The sequence below is a fragment of the Monomorium pharaonis genome, chromosome 3 (assembly GCF_013373865.1).
Source record: "Monomorium pharaonis isolate MP-MQ-018 chromosome 3, ASM1337386v2, whole genome shotgun sequence".
NCBI classification, from domain to species: domain Eukaryota; kingdom Metazoa; phylum Arthropoda; class Insecta; order Hymenoptera; family Formicidae; genus Monomorium; species Monomorium pharaonis.
The window spans coordinates 5074165-5094883 of NC_050469.1; the positions used below are offsets into that span (position 1 = coordinate 5074165).

At 41.1% G+C, this 20719-nt stretch overlaps 1 protein-coding gene across 6 annotated transcripts in view; it reads right to left on the reverse strand.

The window, feature by feature from the left end:
- Positions 1-20087, reverse strand: part of LOC105838083 (hemicentin-2) — a 361527-nt gene extending 341440 nt beyond the window's left edge. For 3 of the 6 annotated variants that reach the window (XM_028191705.2, XM_036284191.1, XM_028191696.2), the window contains exons 1-2: positions 19750-20087; positions 16389-16959 (exon numbers count right to left, since the gene is read on the reverse strand). In XM_028191705.2, the coding sequence (XP_028047506.2) occupies positions 16389-16485 (97 nt within the window). In that variant the 5' untranslated portion in view covers positions 16486-16959; positions 19750-20087. The other 3 variants (XM_028191695.2, XM_036284190.1, XM_028191698.2) reach the window with 3 other exon arrangements.
- Between the last annotated feature and the right edge of the window lie 632 nt (positions 20088-20719).

Below are 20719 nucleotides of genomic sequence, written 5' to 3' on the forward strand. Positions count from 1 at the left end.
GTTAAATCACAACCGGCGGCGATGAAACGGCGCCGGTCCGTGCTGATTCGATTTCCCGGCAAAACACTAGCTGCCGAAATACTTTACAATGGGAAGAGGCGTTTTACATGCATGACGCGGCAAAGTGCGCGCTCTCGCTCGCTCGCCCGTGTGAATCCGCGCCGGCGTGCGCCGACAGAATTTTCCCAGACGCCGCGAGCGAATGTAATTTGCGCGTGATCAAAGACAATGTAGACGCAGACGTGACAAATGTTCATACCTAAGAGACTCCTAAGCGCTACGAAATTTCCAGATCCTTCACTAATTCTATTTGACAACAGCGCAAAAGATGCTTGTGCAATCACACTCTCCGTAAGATGTGTGTAAATTTACAATTGAAACAATTCTTTTATTACTATTAGCGAGAGAAAAAGAAAGAAATAATGTACCGGTACGTAGAAAATAATATAAAATTTTAAATTACAATAATTACAAATTGAGCTTCTACATTATGCGCAATTATCTTTCAGTTAAAAGCTCGCAGCGCCGAGCTTTAACGGGTAGAAAGCAGGCGAGAACGCTCATCTCGTAGGAGTAACAACACGGAAGGTCTGCTTGCTCGTTTCTACCGTGTAGCTTATATATATCCATAACGATTGAACAGACTTGTCCGAGCGTAAATATAACGATAATGCAACGCCCAGCTCGCGCGCGTCCGGCTCTATCTCTCGCTTCCTTCTCTCTCTCTCTCTCTCTCTCTCTCTCTCTCTCTCTCTCTCTCTCTCTTTTTCTCCCACTTTCGCCTCCTCTTCCCTTCCTCCCGCTTTTACGCCCTTTGCCACCCGCTGACTGTCTGCTTTTGTCTCTCCATCGATTCGTGCACTCGCCATTATTATAGAGAGATAATGCCCCTATACTCGGCGCTGCACAGATTGGCGAAGCTGCTCGTGTGAAATGTGCAAAAGCTCTAAGCAGAAAAAAGTAAAGGGTCAGAATTGCACCAAGTGTTCCGTGTCTTTTTATTTTCCTCCTCATATCAAAGATTGCGCGATTACAATACTCGCTATATCACTTGTTAATTATAAAAGTTTTTCTGTAAATTTTCTACAGAGAAAAATATACTGTTGCAGTAAATTAAAAGTTCAAGAAATTATTCTTTTCTACTTAAACGTAGAAAGAATATATTTAATTATGCATCTCCATCTGTACGTTCCTTTTAAAATAAAGGGATTTTTTGCAACCAAAAATTTTAAGTAAATCAGAAACGCTCTGTTAGATGCTTTCGGTTCCAACCGGAAATAAACTGCCCAGACCGAATGTTGAATTTTTTACATATAACAGGTATTTTTATCGCATATTCGAATTGTACATAAAAAAACTATAAGAAACTTTCGTCTCAAATATTTTTTATCTGGAAATGCTTCCATTAACCGTAAAAATAATCTTAAGAGTAAATATGATGAAAAATAAACTTAAATAAAAAGTTAATGGAGATATTTCTAAAAAAAATGTTTGAAATAAACGTGCCTTGTTTTTTTTTACGTAATCTGAATCTGCAATAAAATGTAGTCTCGCGTACTCTTCGTTTTAAAGGGGGTGTACAAGTAGAATATTTTGCCTACCATACTCGTTTATACTTATATGCAATTAATGAATATAACATAAAATTCTTTCACTCATTTACTCATTTAGATGCAAACTAGCTGTGCCATTACAAATTACTGTGCATAATTTATGCAGACATATCGCACTAATATCGCGAATATCAACACGCAAATAAATTTGCTGGTATATCGATGTACAACTCTCATAGCTCGTAGAGAAAGTGTCAACTATTTACCATAAGTATTCACATTAGCTACGTTAATTATGTAGTTTGCGTCTCCATCTATTTCACCTCGCACCGTGAATATCACCGCGAACACAGCTGCAGTGAACGTCGGGTCAAAAGGCAATCGAAAATGATAACATTGTCGGACAATTGTTACAACAACTCACCCAATAATCGGTGCTTTTAGCAAACTGACGGCAACAATATGCCGACGACTTGCAAACGTTTATCGCGTACAAATGCGCGTAAAATTCGCCGCGGCACATGAAACGTATGTCGACGCATCCGATGAATCGTTCGCGGATCAATGCGCCTTCATGAAAATTTCAGAATGAAAAGTGCGCCGAGAATACTGAAACTTTCATACCGACGAGCGCGGAATTTACGCGGCAGCTTTATACGTATGTACACACGCTCACGTGCATCGAAAATGTGGATCAAAAGATTAGAAGTGACTGTTATATCATCGCATAAGGCTCCATCACCACGATATTGAATATCTCATGAAAGCTGTGGGCAAAAGAATTTTTTTTTCAGAGACACATAAATAAATGGTTTGTTTTTTCCATTAAAATAAAATAAATTAAATTTTTGAATTTTTTAATCAATCACAAATTTACCGTCCCTAAAATCGAAAGATTTATATGAATTACGAAAAAGAAACGGAATAAGCTCAAAAATATCAGTTCTATATTATATACAATTATATTAAATATATTAAAGAAGATAAGAACTAGTTGCAACTCTATTTCAAGTTACTTAAGAAAAAGAACAAATAAGTTGTGTCATAGAACTTATTTATTTTTCTATACAACTGAAAAAAAAAGTAGAACCTTTTCATTGCAAACACGATTGAATGTTTCAATGGTACCAACACGCGTACCGAAAAAGTTGACGTGGCTTCGCACGGTTATATTGATCGCGAGTTTATTGATGTAACTAGGGTTGTTTGCCAATCGAGAATAGAAAGTGCCGTTAATATTGCACAAATACTGCCGAGCACCCTTAAGACTTTTTAAACTCACGGATGACAAGCAGAACGAAAATAGTAAATAATGAAAACGCTCCAATTGGGGAGGAAGGAGATCTACAAACTGCGTTTGCAAATAGTCAAACGCACTGTCATTACAGTCAAATCTCTGCGTGAGATTCGCGGCACGAGAATACAAACATTCGGAGAAATCTTCATCGATGAAGGTTTCTGGCATCTCTTCAGTGACGGTAGAAATGACGAGTCGAATACGGCTCATTCGTTCCGAAGATCGGTGTACGGCTGCTCGGTTGATTTCCCACGATCGCATATCGCATCCCCCCCCCCTCTCTCTCTCTCTCTCTCTCTCTTGCCATTCGGAAATGCAAAATGCCGCAGCATGCAATTGCGGGTGGTGCACACGGTTCGGTACATCGTTTGAAGAACGTCGATTTCCCCACACGTCGCGTATGTCACGACGTATATAAAAGTATTGTTGCCCGTACGGGGGGAGAAGGAAAGAGAAAGAATCCTTTTGCGAGCCGAGCGACACGCCAATGTACCACCCATTTTTCTCTCCCGCACACCATCGTCGTCGCCGAATAGCGTACGAACAGATAAACTGTACGGGGTACATGGAGAAGAAACGTGGCGAGGACGAGATAGCAAATCAAAAGGGAGCATTAAAAGTTGTCGATGCGTTAGTCGCGCACAGCAACGCGGTCGTTGCCAGAAAGGACTCCCCTGGGACTCTATAGGGGAAGAGCGACGGCGACGGCGAGGATGGGAAGCCATTTCGCTCATCTGCCGAGTCATAAAGCAGATACTACAGTTCTATCCTCGAAAATACATAAATCTTGCCCGGCGGCCTGATGTAATGCAGGAGAAACGAGTCCTCGCGCGTAAAATAAATGATCAGATCAACTGTCGTTTCCGGAGAAGACCAGGTTGGTCTCATGAAGAGAGAGAGAGAGAAGAAGAGATGTACGCGGATTTCTCTGAGGTTGAATAAAGATCTCGAGGACATAACGGCAATGATAAAATCGATGTTCCGTCGCCCATCACAATATATATTTCAGCGAATTAAAATTTACAACCACGTAATCCTGACGCGGATTGATTAAATGTCCGATTAATCGTGTTAATAAAATTATACGGATTATATCATAGCATACACGTTTTCTACGTTCGTTCATGCAACGTGTTCAATTAAATAACATGCAATTAACTTTTAAAAATATTTATCACAAATCTACATAAAAAGTACAATATTTCAGATTAAAAAGTTCAAGGTACCTATAAAATACTTTTTGTTAACACTCGTTTTATCAAAATTTTTAAATGTTTTTATAATTTACAGTTGTATCATTTGGATTAACTGAATTGTGACTGATTGAAGTAATAACTTAATAATTTGACAATTATTATGTTAAATATTATACATAGAGCATACAATTGTTTTTGTCAGATGACATTTCATCCGTTGATTAACGTTATGATAAAATCGTCCTGATTAGATAACACATTACACAATAAATCATAATTATTCATATCAATATCCAATTATAAACGAATATTGAGGACTTGACATGTTTCATACTATATCCCAACTAATAATGTGCAACATCCCTCATACTTTAATACCACAAATTATAATGGATGAATTAATATAATGGAATAAAATTAATCGAACAAGTGCAATCAATATTACAATGATTAATCAAAATTACAATAAAAGATATCAATTAGCGAGTACTTATTTCCTTAACTTTCAGATCTCACTTGAAATGCAGTGGCTTGATATTACTTTTAGATTTATGATAAAATCTTTTTTCTCATCCTCTTATTTTCTTTTCATCGGTATTTATCGCATATACCGACATTCATTTCAGATACTTATTGTCGAATGTACTAATTCATTTTAATGTCTCACTCTCTCGGACAAGGAAAAACTCGTTTTTCATAAGTTGGTCGAAAATTTTCAGTGACGGACTTTTTATCAGCTCAGCATTTCGAAGCGCCTATCGCACTCGTAAATCTCCTCGGCTGTCTGAAAGCACTTTTCTGCAGCACGCGCAAGTAACATCCCGTTTATCAGCGCAAAGCGCGAGCATGACATTGCCGCAATCGCTGACATCCCGACGCCCAAATGTTGGAAAGATAGCGAGCTAAGGAGAAAAAGTGGAATCGCTATTTGGGACTTTCTTACGAATTACGAAGACAAATGCAACAAAACTACTAACTGACTGCTCACTAAACCCTGCATTTACGCTCACCTTCCTGGTAGAGAACTCAACTAAAATCTAAAAATACGATATTGTTTATAATTTTTCAAAAAATCAAGATAAATTTTATTCTACAAAGTTTAATTAAAATTTAAATTTTAAATAAAATAATTAATTAAAATAATAAACCATTTTCTAATTAAAACCATTTTAAACAGTCAAAAGTGTAATTAAATAATTTTTGTATAACAATTTAAATTAGATTTTAATGATACAAATTTATAAATAAAAGGATTCATAAAATATGTTAAGAAACGACAACTATTTATCGAATTGTATCATTGACGATATTTTCCACAATTTATTCACATTTAAAACAGGGAACAGTAGAATAGGAATTATAGATAGATTATTATCTCATGATATTCACAGGTGATAATCATCTTCATGTTTAAATTTATATACACTCTAAATCACAATTCTAACTTTTGGTTTAAATGTAATTTAGGATAAAATTATTATCATCTGAATCTTAAGTTTAGATGAGAAAACTTGCTTTAATCAGATTGAAACATCGTCTTTTCAACACGTTTGCAAATCCTTAATCGCTTACTATAGTAACCTAACGAAATTATGAACTGTAAGATACAATGCCGTTTGATATCTTTCAGCATTTGTCACAGCTAGGGTTGCCATATTAAAATTTTTTAAACTAGAACTTACCGGCCTAAAACCCCGGACATTTCTGTTGCACGCGCATCTGTAACGTCTCCCCCTTCCCTTTCCCGAATTACTGCAAATAATTTATTGCGAAAAATAATATCTCAGCCAGGGTGGTCAGTCCTGGCCAAGATATGTATTATTTTCCCAATAATTTATATACAGCTTTTGCGAAAAATAAAATCTCAGCCAGGGTGGTCAATCCTGGCTAAGGTATGTATTTTTTTTGCAATAATTTATATATAGGTTTTGCAAAAAATAATATCTCAATTAGGATGGGCCAATCATGATTCATATATTAGTTTTCGCAATAATTATTTCCAATAATTTAGGAAAAGGAAGAAATCTTATAGATGCTTCTGAGTACCAATATCTAGCTAGTAACTGTATTTAAAATATGTTAAAGAAAACTTTTGTCTTCGCCTAAAGAATATACTCTTGTAAGTCTATTAAGTATTTTAATTTTATTATATTTAATTGTTACTCAGCCGCTCAATAAGTGATGCCATGAAAAAAGCACGGTAAAGGAAATAAATAATTATTTAAAACCCCGGACGCACATAATTCTCCCGAACAAATTTTTAACGCTTTCAAAAATTCCCCCGGATGTCTCCGAATGCCCTAAAAAAGAGGACAGTGTCCGGGAGAAAGAGAACGAATGGCAACCCTAGTCACAGCACAACGACATTCGAAAAATATAATACGATACACGTGAAACAGCTTCGTTTCGCCGCTACCTGCCGAGTCTCGCTATGCAAACAATAACACCAGCGCGCATTCTGTGCGAAACAAAAACAAACATCAAGACTGTGTGCCAGTTAGCCTCATCGCTACCTGAAAGGTAACTGACGTGTTTTATAAAATAATTATATTGTAAGTATTCTGTTCTCTTATTTTAAATTATCAATATGTTTTTATTATTAATTATATCAACGTGGCTTTTCGTTATATGCATGATTAAATCCGCTGTTTCGTGCATTCTGTATTATTATTTTAAAAGTAATTGATGATATAAATAGAAAGTTTACCGGACGTTATTCCGAATATTTTCAAATTCTAGCATTGCTAAGAAGATAACTATTGTTCGTAAATATATTGTAAAACAGTTTATACTCTATTCTCTATCATTCCAAATTTTAAAACGAATAAATCACGAAAAATTGTCGTCAACAATAAGCAGCTTCGATATACTTACAAACTATAAATTTATAAATTTTTAATCCAAAGTAATTGCTTATTATTAGCATAATAACTGTGGGATACAATTTGGTATGTACTAATCGTGAGAAGAAATAATGACGACATATAAGGCGGTTCCCACTTCAATTAGTCGGTGTCAAGGAAAGCTAATCATTCTTTTAAACGATGTTAACGAGTCTTCAAAACAAAGCTTAAAACGCGCATAATAATAGTTAACACTATCAAAATATAAGACATCGAATATTTTTTATATGTTTATTTCGTTGATCTTGCTAGTTGGCGTACGGTCTCTAGGTATTTGTTTTGCGTATAGCACGCGTATGCAAGGCTGCCGCAGTGTTATTCACATAACTAGGCGGAAGTAACAGCGCAAACTACTTCGTGTGTTGTAGTATTATATCCCTCGCGAAAAGTGATCGCAAGTACTAAAATATTAACAAATACAAAATACTATCATACTCCATATTTCACAAGATTATTTACAGTATGCTCAATTATTAGATTAAAAATTCATAAATATATCGGAGCAATGACCCCTTATCAAAGATATTATGTTTTACGTAATTTATTGATTTTAAACACAAGTCAGAACGATAGAAAGTGATGGTTATAAATTTGTTTCAATGATTTTATATTTCAATAGAATATTATAAGTTTAGCTAGTAATTATATACAATTATATAAAACACGTCATCTTAAAAAATTGCCTTTTCACAAGTGTCGTTAAAGTATCGTGTGTATTGAATGCAACAAATAAATCTGAGAGGAGCAGATGCCTATATGCATATAAGAGGCATCAAGTAATGACAGAATAACTATGAGATAATCCATTTTCAACTTTATTTTATATGGGACATTTAATGAGATGAACATCATTCATCGTGTACGTAATGTTATAAAGTCTTTCACAATAATTTAATATTTTAAACTTTAAAAGCATGTTAATAAAATTATTAAATAAATCTTGTGTTTAAAAAAACATGTCAGATTAAAATATCATATTTGGAAATATAATAGCAATTTTTTTTTATAGAAATCTAGAACGTTTTTAATAGGTTGTGAAAAACAAATCAATTATCCTTGTAAAATCTAATCCTTTAAAATTTAACATATTAGATTGAGATATTTAAGGCATTAAGTTTCACAAGAATACTTAATTCACTTTTATATTATAAAAATATTATGTATTAATTATTATATAAATTATAGAAAATTATTATATAAAAAATTACAAAAAATACAAAATTATTGTATATAAAATTATATCGCAATTATTTCCAATTTAATAACCGGAACTGTTAACGCTTGATAAAACATAACTATCCTGAATTTATTTGTCACTGCTTGGTAGAATCACTATTAATAATAGCAACGTTAATTAATTTAAATCAATGAAAACAATTCGCATAGTTATTATATGATAGAATGCGATAGAGACGCGTTAAAATCAACGAAAATTCTCTCAGCGACATCACACATACAATGTCAGTGTTACAATAGTGAATAGTGTTTGGAATTTGAATATCTATCACGGATTATTAATGAAGCCGTGGATATCAAAGATGTCGATTGTTTAAAAGCGATGACGCAAGCGGAGGACGAACTGTTTTGCGCTTCATTCAACTGTGGTACAACGCGACTTGACAGCGACAGCGCCGATCATCAAAACGTTATGCTCGCACCTTTCAACCGCAGAACAAGTAACAAGCACAGTCATCGTTCTATTCCTACAAATATACTAGAGATATGAAGATATAACATGGAAATATTTACCTCACGTACGACGGATAAAAAATTAACAATAGACAATAACAGTGAAAAATTTCTATCGCGATCATCAAGTATTATTTTAAAAACTGATAATCTGCCGATAATAGATATTATTTTGTAATTAATACAGCATATTATTTTCAAAAATAAGATTGGCAAGAACCGTTTTAAAATCGTTTTTAGAATTATGTCGTCCTTGGGATGTATCCGTCAAACCGACCATTTTCGTTGGAAACTTTGCGTTGTTTAAAACAAATATTTTCTCTCTTGCAATATTCTCGTATTCAATCGTAACAATCGAGGATTTTATAAACAGTCGCACCGGACAATTGGCAACACCGCGGTCACACAATAACCTACGCTCTCGCTGATGCGTTAATATTCCAATAACATTGTTGTTTGCGCTCTTATCAAAAGCATGCAATTAATATATTCGCAGGTATATGGATCGACGAGCACATTGTATTTCAACTCAACCGTGAATGCGATTACCGATGTTACGGAGAGAAGCGACACGGGAGTTGCGACACGGAGTTGCTAAATTTCGAAATATCGATTATTAATTATTAATGTCGTTAACGTCAAAGACGCTAATTGTCTCAAACAGCGCCGTCAAACTTAGAGCAGTCCTCGAACCGCAACTCTAACTCCGAACTTACTGTCCTTGATTACGCACGCTGGAAACTCTAACGAGGGTTTCCAACTATAGCGAACCAAACGCAAAACTGTTTCTGATATATATACATCCATTCTAGATGCAATTGACATATGAATAATTATTATATCGATCTGTCGGAGCTCTGTTATCGATTTCTTAACAAATTTCTATGTTTCAAGACTCAAAAGTGAAATCAACAGAGGCAGAGAAATTAACCTCGACGCCGAAACTAACTGCGTGAAAACATTTTCATCATTTTCAAATTCGATATTCATTTAATTTGCTGCTACCTAACATCCACCGAGAGCTCGATACATTTATACACAATTCAATGCATTTATCTCACAATTCACGCATCCCGAAACACACGGCGAAAGAATGATATATACACAGACGTATCCCCGAGTTACGCAATGCGCGATGCGATGCGATGCGAAGCTCGTTGTTGGGGGATTTTTCGAAATATAAATCCTCGGGATAAAATGTCGGCGCGATGATGCTCATAATTTCACGGAGCCCGCGCGTATCGATTGCTCCCGGCTCGATGGTTTCGCGAAAACGAACGCGATCCGACGCCAAACTCGCCGGCTCTAGCTGTAATCTCTAATGCGTAATATCGCCCGTTCACGCCGGGATGAGCAGCGCCAATAAAACGAGCGCATCAGCGTCGACATCGGGCATCGGCGAACCGCGCCGCTGTTACGCGTTACGTCGGAGTGCCGCGCGGTCAATGATTTTGTAATCGCGATCGGCAAAAGCTCGTGAAAAAAAAAAAATTCACAATTCGATCAATTTCTGTCGCATCTGTCGCAGAACGCGGACGCGATAAAATGTTTGCCCTACGCACCGCGAATCGAGTCGATAAACTGTGCGACAGAGAGCTACCGGAGTTCACGAGGTCCATAACATTTTACAGCACTACTGTCCTTACGTGACGCGGATTTTTTTCGCGGATGCGTACCAATATTACACGATTCCACCCAAAATAACCTCAGTTTTCTATGAAAGCGCGAGTATTTATCTCGACTACTCTCCAATATTTATTTCTCGAAACCAAATATAGACGGCGAGTATACGCTGATAAAAAAATACGTGATACTTGCGACTATATAATCGCATAGCAAAACAATTATAGTCAGGAATATCATTTTTACAGTAACTGTTACAACAATATTAGTAATAATAAGCCATACTTATGACAGAAGAGAATACTTGATTCAAACAAATAGTTATTTAAATTATCACTAATAACATATATTTTATAAAAGATAAATAATATTTATCTCAAACATGTAATATTTTCTATAATTCAGAAAATGTTATTTCATAGTATGTCAATTATGAAAAAGTTGCACTATAAATTATACAGCTTTAAAATATATCACACAATTATCACTATTAAAATTAAAAATAATATTCCTAACCATAACCATTCTAGTATGTAACCATAGTCACAAATACAATACATTTTTTTATCAGTGTTTGCGTATATTCGCAAAAGATGGACTTTTTTTCAAATCTGCGTGTCGCTTTCATCACGATTGCGAATTAGACGAGATGTGGTGCGAAAGAGAAGGAGAGAGAATATTTTCTTATTTTGCCGTTACATCGGGGTGCAGGGGGAAATAGCGTAACGTTGCTACAAGCGTGGACGCGAGTATTGTTTACTGTCTACATATAAGTCACTCGTTAAAGCACGAAAAATCTGTCGCGAGTAACGAGCGTTTATTTGCACGCGCCGCGCCGCGCGCGACTCGTCGTAAAATCGATTTTCGCATTCGCGCATTCTTCAACGACGACCGACGCCGTGGCAGCTGGAGTCGCTCGAGAGAAAAGAGATTTCTTCGCGTCATTTAGATTATCGACGACGCATTTACACGGATTTCCGTGGCGTTGCTGATGACAGGACCGGCCTTTTTGCCGAAGAGAACCGCGGAGAACGTGACTCGACGAGCGGGCAAAAAGTCCCGGTCGATCCCGACTGTAAAAAGATGCGTTATCAATCTCGCCGGGATATGGGACGTGGAGGGTTAAGCGAGAGAAACACACGTACGTAGTACGTAGAGAGAGGGAGGAGACCGCAGGTGTGCCCGCGCTACGAATAAGTCGCAAACTTTTATTGCGACGTTTGTAAGAGTCGGAAGAGGGATGGGGTGACCCAGAAAGCGAGACGTTCCGGGATCCTCTACCTGCGAATTCGTGTCGCGTCTTGAAAAATCTCGACGTATGCGACAGTAACGGGCACACCTTACAAAAAGCGCGGGAGTCGAGACGTCGCGAAATAGGAATATAGTTTATAGACTCCGGCGAAGAAACGCGAAGGAGGAAACGTCGCTCCAAAAGGGAGCAGGAAAAGGACGAGAGAGAGAGAGAGAGAGAGAGAGAGAGAGAAAGAGGGAAATGGGGAACGTGTGATAAAGAAAATGAGAAACACAGTGGAAACTGCGGCGTAGGTGTCTCCTCGGAGAAGAATACAGGGGAAGACGAGAGTAATAAGTGAGACCGCGAGAGATAAGGGCCCCGGCAAAAAGTATGGCGTTGCGCGAAGGAGAACGTAGATGGACGAGTTAGTAGTAATAAAGGAAACGGGGAGGACGTGTAACTCGTTATCGTCTTAACAGAAATGATCGCGTCATCAACGACGCGCCGTCAACGGCGGCATCTGTTTGCGCCGCGTTAACAATAAGAAAAACGCCAAGTAGAAGAAAAATACCGAACAAAGCGGAGCGATCTCGGCGATAGCTAACTACAAAGCGAAGCGACGAGGAAGAAGAGCGCGTAACGTTCGAGATATATCTATAACGGTCGGATGCGTTCTTACAAAAGCCAATACAGCGCGACATAGAAAAAATAAATGGTATTTTCAAAGGTGGCGTTAAGACGTGGACTCTTAAAGCGGCGCTTTTGATCAGAACGGAGCCTTCGATGCTCCTCCGTAAAATCAAACTGAAGTACGTAATGCCTACGTAATGACAGGGAAGAGAGGAAGGAGCCCTACGTATATATATATATACCAGAACAAATATAATTATATACCATCTCAAAGAGAAAGAGAGAGATACGGAATAAACGCGGGGAATTCGAGACGACGAGATCGGCCAGTCGGGAAAAGGAGCGAGGAAGTTTTCTGAAGAAAACCAAAAGAGCAAAGAAATAAGGAAACGAAGTCTCTCGTTCGCGGATATCATCCCGAAAGTTGTTGCATCATACATGGAGCGATATCAAGCGAACTCGGTATTTTTCCGAGCATTCTTGAGGCCGCAGCGTCACGTCGAGTTGTCGCGCGGTGAAATCAAAATTAATATTCATAACGCATAATCCTGACCGTCAAACGATGACTAATCGATCGAGATTGGCTGGCAAATGTTAAATGTGTCCCTGAATGAGAAATAGTCTTTCGAACGCGACAAATTGATACATTGTTTATTCATTATTCTATAAATCGCAATATTGCCCAATTATTCTAGAATATATCTCTCGCTTATGGCGCTTACTCTATTTGATTGCATTTTTTATAGCATTTTCGCACAGAAATATATATATTCATCGCAGTTAGTGCAGTTTTTTAATTTTGCCACTTTTTAATTTGAATAAATCCGAAACTTTCCGGACATTCAATTCCGGCGCGAACAAAAATACAAAACAGTACGAACGAGCCACCAATTTCTCGCGGACCGTGAGGAAGCCGAAATTAAACATTCATCGCACGGTTCACTGCGCGTTAATGACCACGAGAAAAAACCAGCAACATATGGCAGGGCGGACGGGGCGCCGTAAAGAATCGTTTGCGGAGAGTACAAAGATGAACCTAGACAGAAAGAGAAATAAGAGAAAAAGAGGGAGGAAGAGAGAGAGAGAGAGAGAGAGAGAGAGAGAGAGGAGGTAAAAAAGTAAAAGGAAAAAGGGACAGAGAAATAATTATAGCATTATTCGCAAGGGCGCATTGCGGTGGTGTCGGTACAACGAAGAGACGTATAGAAAGAGAGAAAGAGAGAGAGAGAGAGAGGGAGAGAGAGTAGAAAAGAACATCGGCAGCGGCCACTAAACAGAGCAACGAGAGTGTGAAAGGAGAAACGAGCGGCGGCGCAAACGTAGAAAGGAAGCCCTCCTTAATAAAAGACAAGGGAATATCAGCGACCTCACGCCTGGTCGTGACAACGACGTCCGCATCCCATTCGCTTCAGCGTCCTTTGAGCGAGAAGCCATCGTCGTCCGCTCCCTCGCCCTTCTCCTCCTCCTTCCTTCCCTACCCTCGCCGCGTTCGCGCCCCGTTCGCGTTCCCCTCACCCGCCGCCCGCTGGGGACACACAACCCCTGACAATCCAGTACGATCCGACACAGTACAGGGAAGGGGAGATTATATTCCGCTGCGTCGTCCCTGCCTTTTCACGTTGCTCTCGACTAAACAGGTCATCTCGTCATCATCACGCGCGGTGATCCGCGTGTTTTTAGTCGGTGCTTTTTTTTTTAACAATTTTAATCGCTTTCGAAACGTCGGCGCGATGACAACTGTCGAAACGCCAGTTTAACTTTGACAAAGTTTGTGTTACTCGATCGCGTTGACATTCCGATTAAGTATGGCTGGAGTCGTCTGAAATCTTTATACGCATAATTGTATTCTTTTTTTTTTATATATACACTGCTATAGTATGACAAAAAAAAGACGTAATCTCACATTTACTTATTGTACTTTTTCTAACAGACGTGTGTATAGAAAAGAACTAATGTCCAGGTCTGTAACAAAAAGTGTAACTTAATCCCCCGTCTTGCAGTACAAAACTATTTCTTTTCATCAGTATATACATATAACGATACGAGAAAGCACATTTTCTTCGATAATGTCGTATGAAAGAACCAAAATAAGTTTTACGGCAACTTTTATCGTACGAAAAACCATAAACGTTTTCGCACGACTCATAAACCCGGGCATAAATGTCTTTACTTTCAAGTTATAGATACGGGTCCATGTTTCTTCTTACTCGACCTATCTCGGGTACCAACTTCCACGCACGATTCGCGAAATATGCTCGCGCGTATCTATTTTAGGAATGGCTGCTCGTGCAGGAGAGAAACAGTTTGCGGTTGTACACGCGCGTGTTGGTACATGCGCGAACGTGGCATTAAGGGCGTACAAGGGAAACCGATATGTAGGCGAGAGACAGAGAAAGAGAGAGAGAGAGAGAGGGAGGGAGAAAGGGATATCGATGCATGCGCGTGACCCCGATTCGAATCACCCCCGAAACGCGAATCTCTCCGAGTTCGCAGAGGCACTCGGAAAATAATTAGACCCATCGAGTTCCGGTACGCGGTCTAATGAGAGGCTTCCTCGGCCGGATGCGACGGAATCTCCGCGATCTCCTTGCGCGGAATGTTAATCGCCCGCAATTACGCGATTGTATTTCGAGAGGGAAGAGCGCGCGCATGGGAGGAGGCGGAAAAAAAAGGTACGCGCGCGAGGCAGGAAATTTATATTACACTCGCGTAATCTCCTATAATTTCGGGCGCGTCGCTTTAAGCCGAGAGGACAGATTTTAAAGCCGTTTCCTGTTTTTTAAAACTTGCCGTATGTGCAAGTGTCAGTCTCTCAGATATTTATATAAAATTCTTTTTTTTTTTTACATGTAACGAAAAATTCAACATGAAAAAGTCAACGTATATATAACTCATTATTATTATGCTGAGTGCCGAGTCGCATTTATATATTGAACTTAACTTAACGTTAAATACTATCATACACTTCTCTTATTTATCATTATCATTATTCTGATTTAATTCATAAGAGTTACGTGCCAGAAATATTACATTAAAAAGAACAAAGCTCTGTAATTTTCATATTTATGAATTATATTATTTTAATTTACATTCAATTGTTATTTTAATTCTTTTATCAAACTTAACGTTAATAAATGTTATGTATGTATAAACATATTTTTTTTAATAGAAATTTTATTCGTGCATGAGATTTTTATCATGCATTATAAGATTAGCATTATCGGATAGAAGCATTTATAAAATGTTCTACATTAATTCGCGTTACAAGTCTCTGTTGCGCGTACGCGCATTATTGAATTGCATAACTGAAATCTTTCACATCGACGCTGCAGTCAAGTTATGCATTTATCGCTCATTTCATGATCATCTTGCCCTTAACATGATAATATCGATAGAGTTTCACAAAGGCAGAAAATGCAATAACGGGTGAAAAGCCAAGTTAACGCGTGCCTTCATTATAAAGGACATAAAAGCAACTCTATCATTAAAATTTCCTACGTCAAAATTGCAATTAAGTTATGCAATCTTTCACAAATTACAAATTTGCTTCCACTATCGTGTAATCTCATAAAAATTTTCAAAGGAAAATTGTACGTAAACGTATAAATTCTCTCTTTTTCTCTCTCTCTTTCTAACTCAGTTAATAATTTGTACTAGTTACATCCGTATTCTTTACGATTAAGTTGTATTACATCAAATAATATAATATATTACACTAAATGATCAAATCGTGTAATATATAGTCACTCGATTAATCATAAAATTTATGAAATCAAACGTAAATCAAATGTACTGATTTTTCAACTACCTACGCCAGTTATAATAAAAACGCCTTATTTTTTTAAATTTAAAGAAATTTTCAAAAACAGCGGACATTTTCAGAAAAAAGTAAATCTATTTGATTTCTAATTATCTACTGCAATTTCATATTATTACTAATTAACTTCAATTTTCAATAATATATTCGTGAATATATTTTAGAAAAACGTTTTCTATTTTATTACTGAAAATTATGTCTAAAGACGATCAAGAAACTTATTCTTAAATAACAAGAATATCATTTCTTTGATTAAGCTATATAAAATCTTAAAATAAATCGTTATTTAAGTAAATTTTGTTATTTGACGCGATATAATCTCATTTCAAGACTTTTATTTTAAAATTAAAGCTTGTCAAAATAACAACAAATTCTTTCTTTCTGTGTATTACGAAACTTCACCGATAAGTGACAATAATAATAAATGTATGAAGCCAAAGACTTACGTGTCGCGCAAGATATCTCGGCGTGCAGCACAATCGACAGTAATCCAGCCACGAGGAGGAGCGTGGTCGGGAAGAACGATCTCGAGCCGCGGCCCATCACGGCATCACTACCGATCACCACCCGTATCGCACAGTAGTAGTGTCCTCGTCGGATATCACCGACGATCTCGAACTCTCGGCGAAGAGAGAGACTCGTCTCTTCTCAGCTCAACTGAGCTCGAGGATCTCACTGTCACCCTCGCGGCGAAAACGTCCAGCTGTCATCCGCGCGAAAGAGTCCGCGCTCGAGGACCGCCACCGCCACCGCCACCGTCACCACCACCACCACCACTACCACCGCGTCGTGCGTGCCGACTACAAGCGCACACGCGGATTTCAGCGTCGACGATGCAGCACCGCCGCGCGAGGAAGCTGCGGTTCCGCCGCGAAAACAAAACCGGATGCTGCCGACTTGCCCTCGTCGCGCATCTCTTCGTCGTGCACCACCCCGCCGCGAATCGACACTTCACAGGATACCGCTGGAATATCCTTGCGGGAGCGCCGACAACACTATGCTCCGGCACCGAGAAATCTGTAATTTACGAGAACTCCGGGTCAGGAAATCATTCATCTATCGATCTCCCGTGTATACAGGAGACAATCGCGACAAAACGCGCGCTACGCCTCTCTCTCTCTCTCTCTCTCTCTCTCTCTCTCTCTTATTTAAGATAAACCTAAGGATTGATTCACTACCGCCCGATTGTCGAATTTTAAAGGGCGCCACCCCCCCCCCCCCCGGGTGCGCCGTGAGGGACTCTTTAAACTCGAGCCACCAAAAGCGCAACGCGACTCGAACGATCACCGGATGAATCTTCCGTTCAGCGAGGAAAGGGTTCGTCGGAAAGCGCCAGATTTAGCCCCCCGATAATTTACGCATCCGCCGTCTTACATTACTCACGGGCAAGAGGAACACTGTTTGCGCTGCATATGATGTACGCGTCGTTTTTCACTTTGTACGGCTCGCCTAACCGGATTTAGTCTCCTCCGCTAACAACGCGCCGTTTACATACGTTAAACGTAATACACGTGCGCGACGAATTGCGAGAGCTAACGTGCCCCGAAAGAAAAATCACAATATCGATGAATCATCTACTTGAGAATTTTGAAAAAAAAAAAGATAATAATTATATCCGCGTTCGTCGCGTCGCAATTAACGTGTTTGCAACGACGGGAACAAGAAATGTTTAACGTAGTCTATTTGCTTTATCGACGCGCCATTTACGCCGATTGTAATGCACGCGTGCGTGTAACGAGTGTTGTCTAAATCCGCGGCAAACGCACGCATATGTAATATACCCCTCTCCCCCTCTCCTTTCCCTCTCCCGCGATCGCCATTGCATTTCACGCAATCACGGTCGATCGAGCCGCGGTCCTTAATAGGATTTCGCGGGATTTCCCGTCTGAAATAATCGCACCGATCGCCAGCGAATCGGAGACGATCGCTGATTTACGGCGACGTGTCTCCGCTTTCATTTCGCGCGCGCGCCCGTGCAATTCCGTGGAAAATCATATCCCGTTGTCGGGGAAAATGCGGATACAGCGCGAATCATTTATCGTTCGGCTTTCGAATCGAGTAATGATTTACGCGCCTAATTGAGATATCTCGGATAATTTCGCGCTGGGATCGTGAGCGAGCGAGCGAGCGAGCGAGGGTGCGTTATTCGCGTCGGACGTGGACACATAAATCATCCTCGCGTTTCGCGCAAACGGACGGCCTTTTAAATTGATCGTCCCCGGCAGGTCGGTCGTACTTGTGGATTGATACACCGACACACACACACACACACACTCTCTCTCTCTCTCTGTCTCTCTCTCTCTCTCTATCTCTCTCTCCCGCGGGTGCTTCGAATATTTAAAAAAACAGCCGTAAATTATCGTCTCGCTGATATCACCTCGGCAATGTTCACTCGAAATAATATCGGGAGGACATCCGAGTAAATGCAGAAAGTAAAACGCGATATTATCGCTGCGAGATAAAACTGAGAAACCGTTGATCTCGTCTCTCCCTTGATCTCGTCGAGTGTTTTCCCTTTTTTTCCCCCTCTCTCCCTCTTTTTCCCTTTTGCGATCGCGCCGGCGATTTTCGCAGGCCACATTCTGAAACAACAGATGACTCCGGGACGGCGCGCTGTTACACTCCGAAAGTTCGCGCGGTATATATTTCCATATTCGCGTGTCGCCCGTAAAATTAACGTCTCCAAACTTTCGTCGTCGCCTTTGCACGCGTCCCGATGTGCAAATGTTGATATTTCGTATTAGGGGGCCGGGAGGATAGGTGGAAATCTCGCCTCGCCGTCGACACACACACACACACACACACACACACACACACACACACACACACACACACACACACACGGGGGGGGGGGGGAACGTCCGAAACTTGGACGGAAGTAGGTCACGGCGCGCGTATCTCGGTATCGGTTTATTCCCACCTGTAATCACCGGCCCGCAAACCGGATACACAAAGTCCCTCGTGCATATGTATGCCGCGCGCGCGGCCGCTTTGTCCCGTCGACGACGACGACGACGACGAAGGCGAGGACGAGAACGAGGACGAGGACGAGGGCGAGGACGAGGACGACCCTAGAATGAGGAATTGCTATCTCGCTCGCGTGTTGTTCCTGCGCTGCTCCGCGATTGTTCCCGCAGATCTCGTCAGACGGGAGTCTGAGCCCGCACCGCGTTCTCCCTCTCTCTCCTTCTCTCTCTCTCTTCCTCACCCTTGTCCTTCCTACCCCTCGGCACGGCCGGCGGACGAAATGACATTCGGAAAAAAAGGAGAAAAAACGAGGGTATCTCGACAGCGTTTATTTTAAGGACGCCCGTATAAATCCCATTCACGTCAAACGGCAAACTCGCGCGGTGCACTCTTTTCCAGAGGAGGAGAACGGGGGAACGCGCGCGTAATTCGCGTAGCGGACGCGGACACGGTCGTCGCGTTTCGAAAGCGCGCGCTAAAACGCTCCCCGTGCTGGAGGTGAATTAAAGCGAAAAATAAAAAAATAAAAAAGAGAGAGAGGGAGGCACGAAAATCGAAGCGCGTCCGAGTCCGCGAGGATAATCGAGAGCCGACGAGAGGACTCGTGACCTCCCCGCACACCCTCCCTCGTTCGCGAGAGGCACGTGACGGGCCTCCGCGATCGGCACGCGAATTCCGGCGGCCGTCTGGAGCAGCGGAGAACACGTGACGATCGATCACACTCTCAACGTTTCCACTCTCGAGAAAGACTCTCGCGACCAAGGCGATCAACGACGAACCCTTTCTTTCTCTCCCTCTCTCTCTCTTCGAATCGTCCTCCGCGCGAACAATCGCTCTCACCGGGAGGCAGACACGCGCAGCATGCGCGCGAGAGCGATCTTTCCCTCGCGAAGATGAGATCAGTCCGCCCCTAGCACAGCGCGAAGGGCGAGCATCATTCGACGCACTTTGGTACTCAGCGGATGCTGCCGAGAAGCGCGGATTCCACAACACCCTCGGTCGCGTCGTCAACGTGAAGGAGCACGGAACGCGAACGAAACGTCGGGGAACGAACGCGAAGCGGAACGCGAGCGAGCGAACGAGCGAGCGAGCGTACGAGCGTACGAGCTTCGAGTGCGCTCTCCCGCCTCTCTGACTCCGCTCTCGGGACTGAGAGTGGAGAGAGAAGCACCGTCGGACTTTCGAGGGATTCACCGCCACCCCTACCGGCGTGGTGGCCGTTACCCCTGCCTGCCTGCCTGCCTGCCTGCCTCTCGCTCCCGGCAACCCGCGTGCTAACGTTTCCCCTGCCGCGCCGACCCCACCATCGACGCGGGCGCCGCCGCACGCCGCCCGCGCTTCTCCCCTCCTCGCCCGTCGCCCGCCACCCCTTCCCCCTCTCCCTTGAACCCTCCGCGCTCCGGTGAGAAGAAGGACGACGCCACCCTAGGCGCTCGCTTCTCTACGCTACGATCTCCGTGTATGTATGTTTGTATGTGTGCATGTGTACGTGTGTATATTCCACCGCTCTACCGTCGGAGTCGGGACCGAGAGCGCGAATCACGGATCGGGGGATGCTTACGATATTATTATCGAGATGTTCGGGCCGACCGAGCTCGCGGCTTCTGGAACTCCGACGAGCCCCGCTCCTCCTCGATTACCCCCGTAGATAAAATGTGGCTGTATGATAAATTAAAATGTGACGAAACTCTCTTTCTCTCTTCCTCTTTCTCTCTCTCTCTCTCTCCCTCTCTCTCTCTCTTTCTCTCTCTCTCTCTCTCCGCGATAATTATCCCTATCGTTTTCAATTATCTCCTGCTTCTCCCCTTTC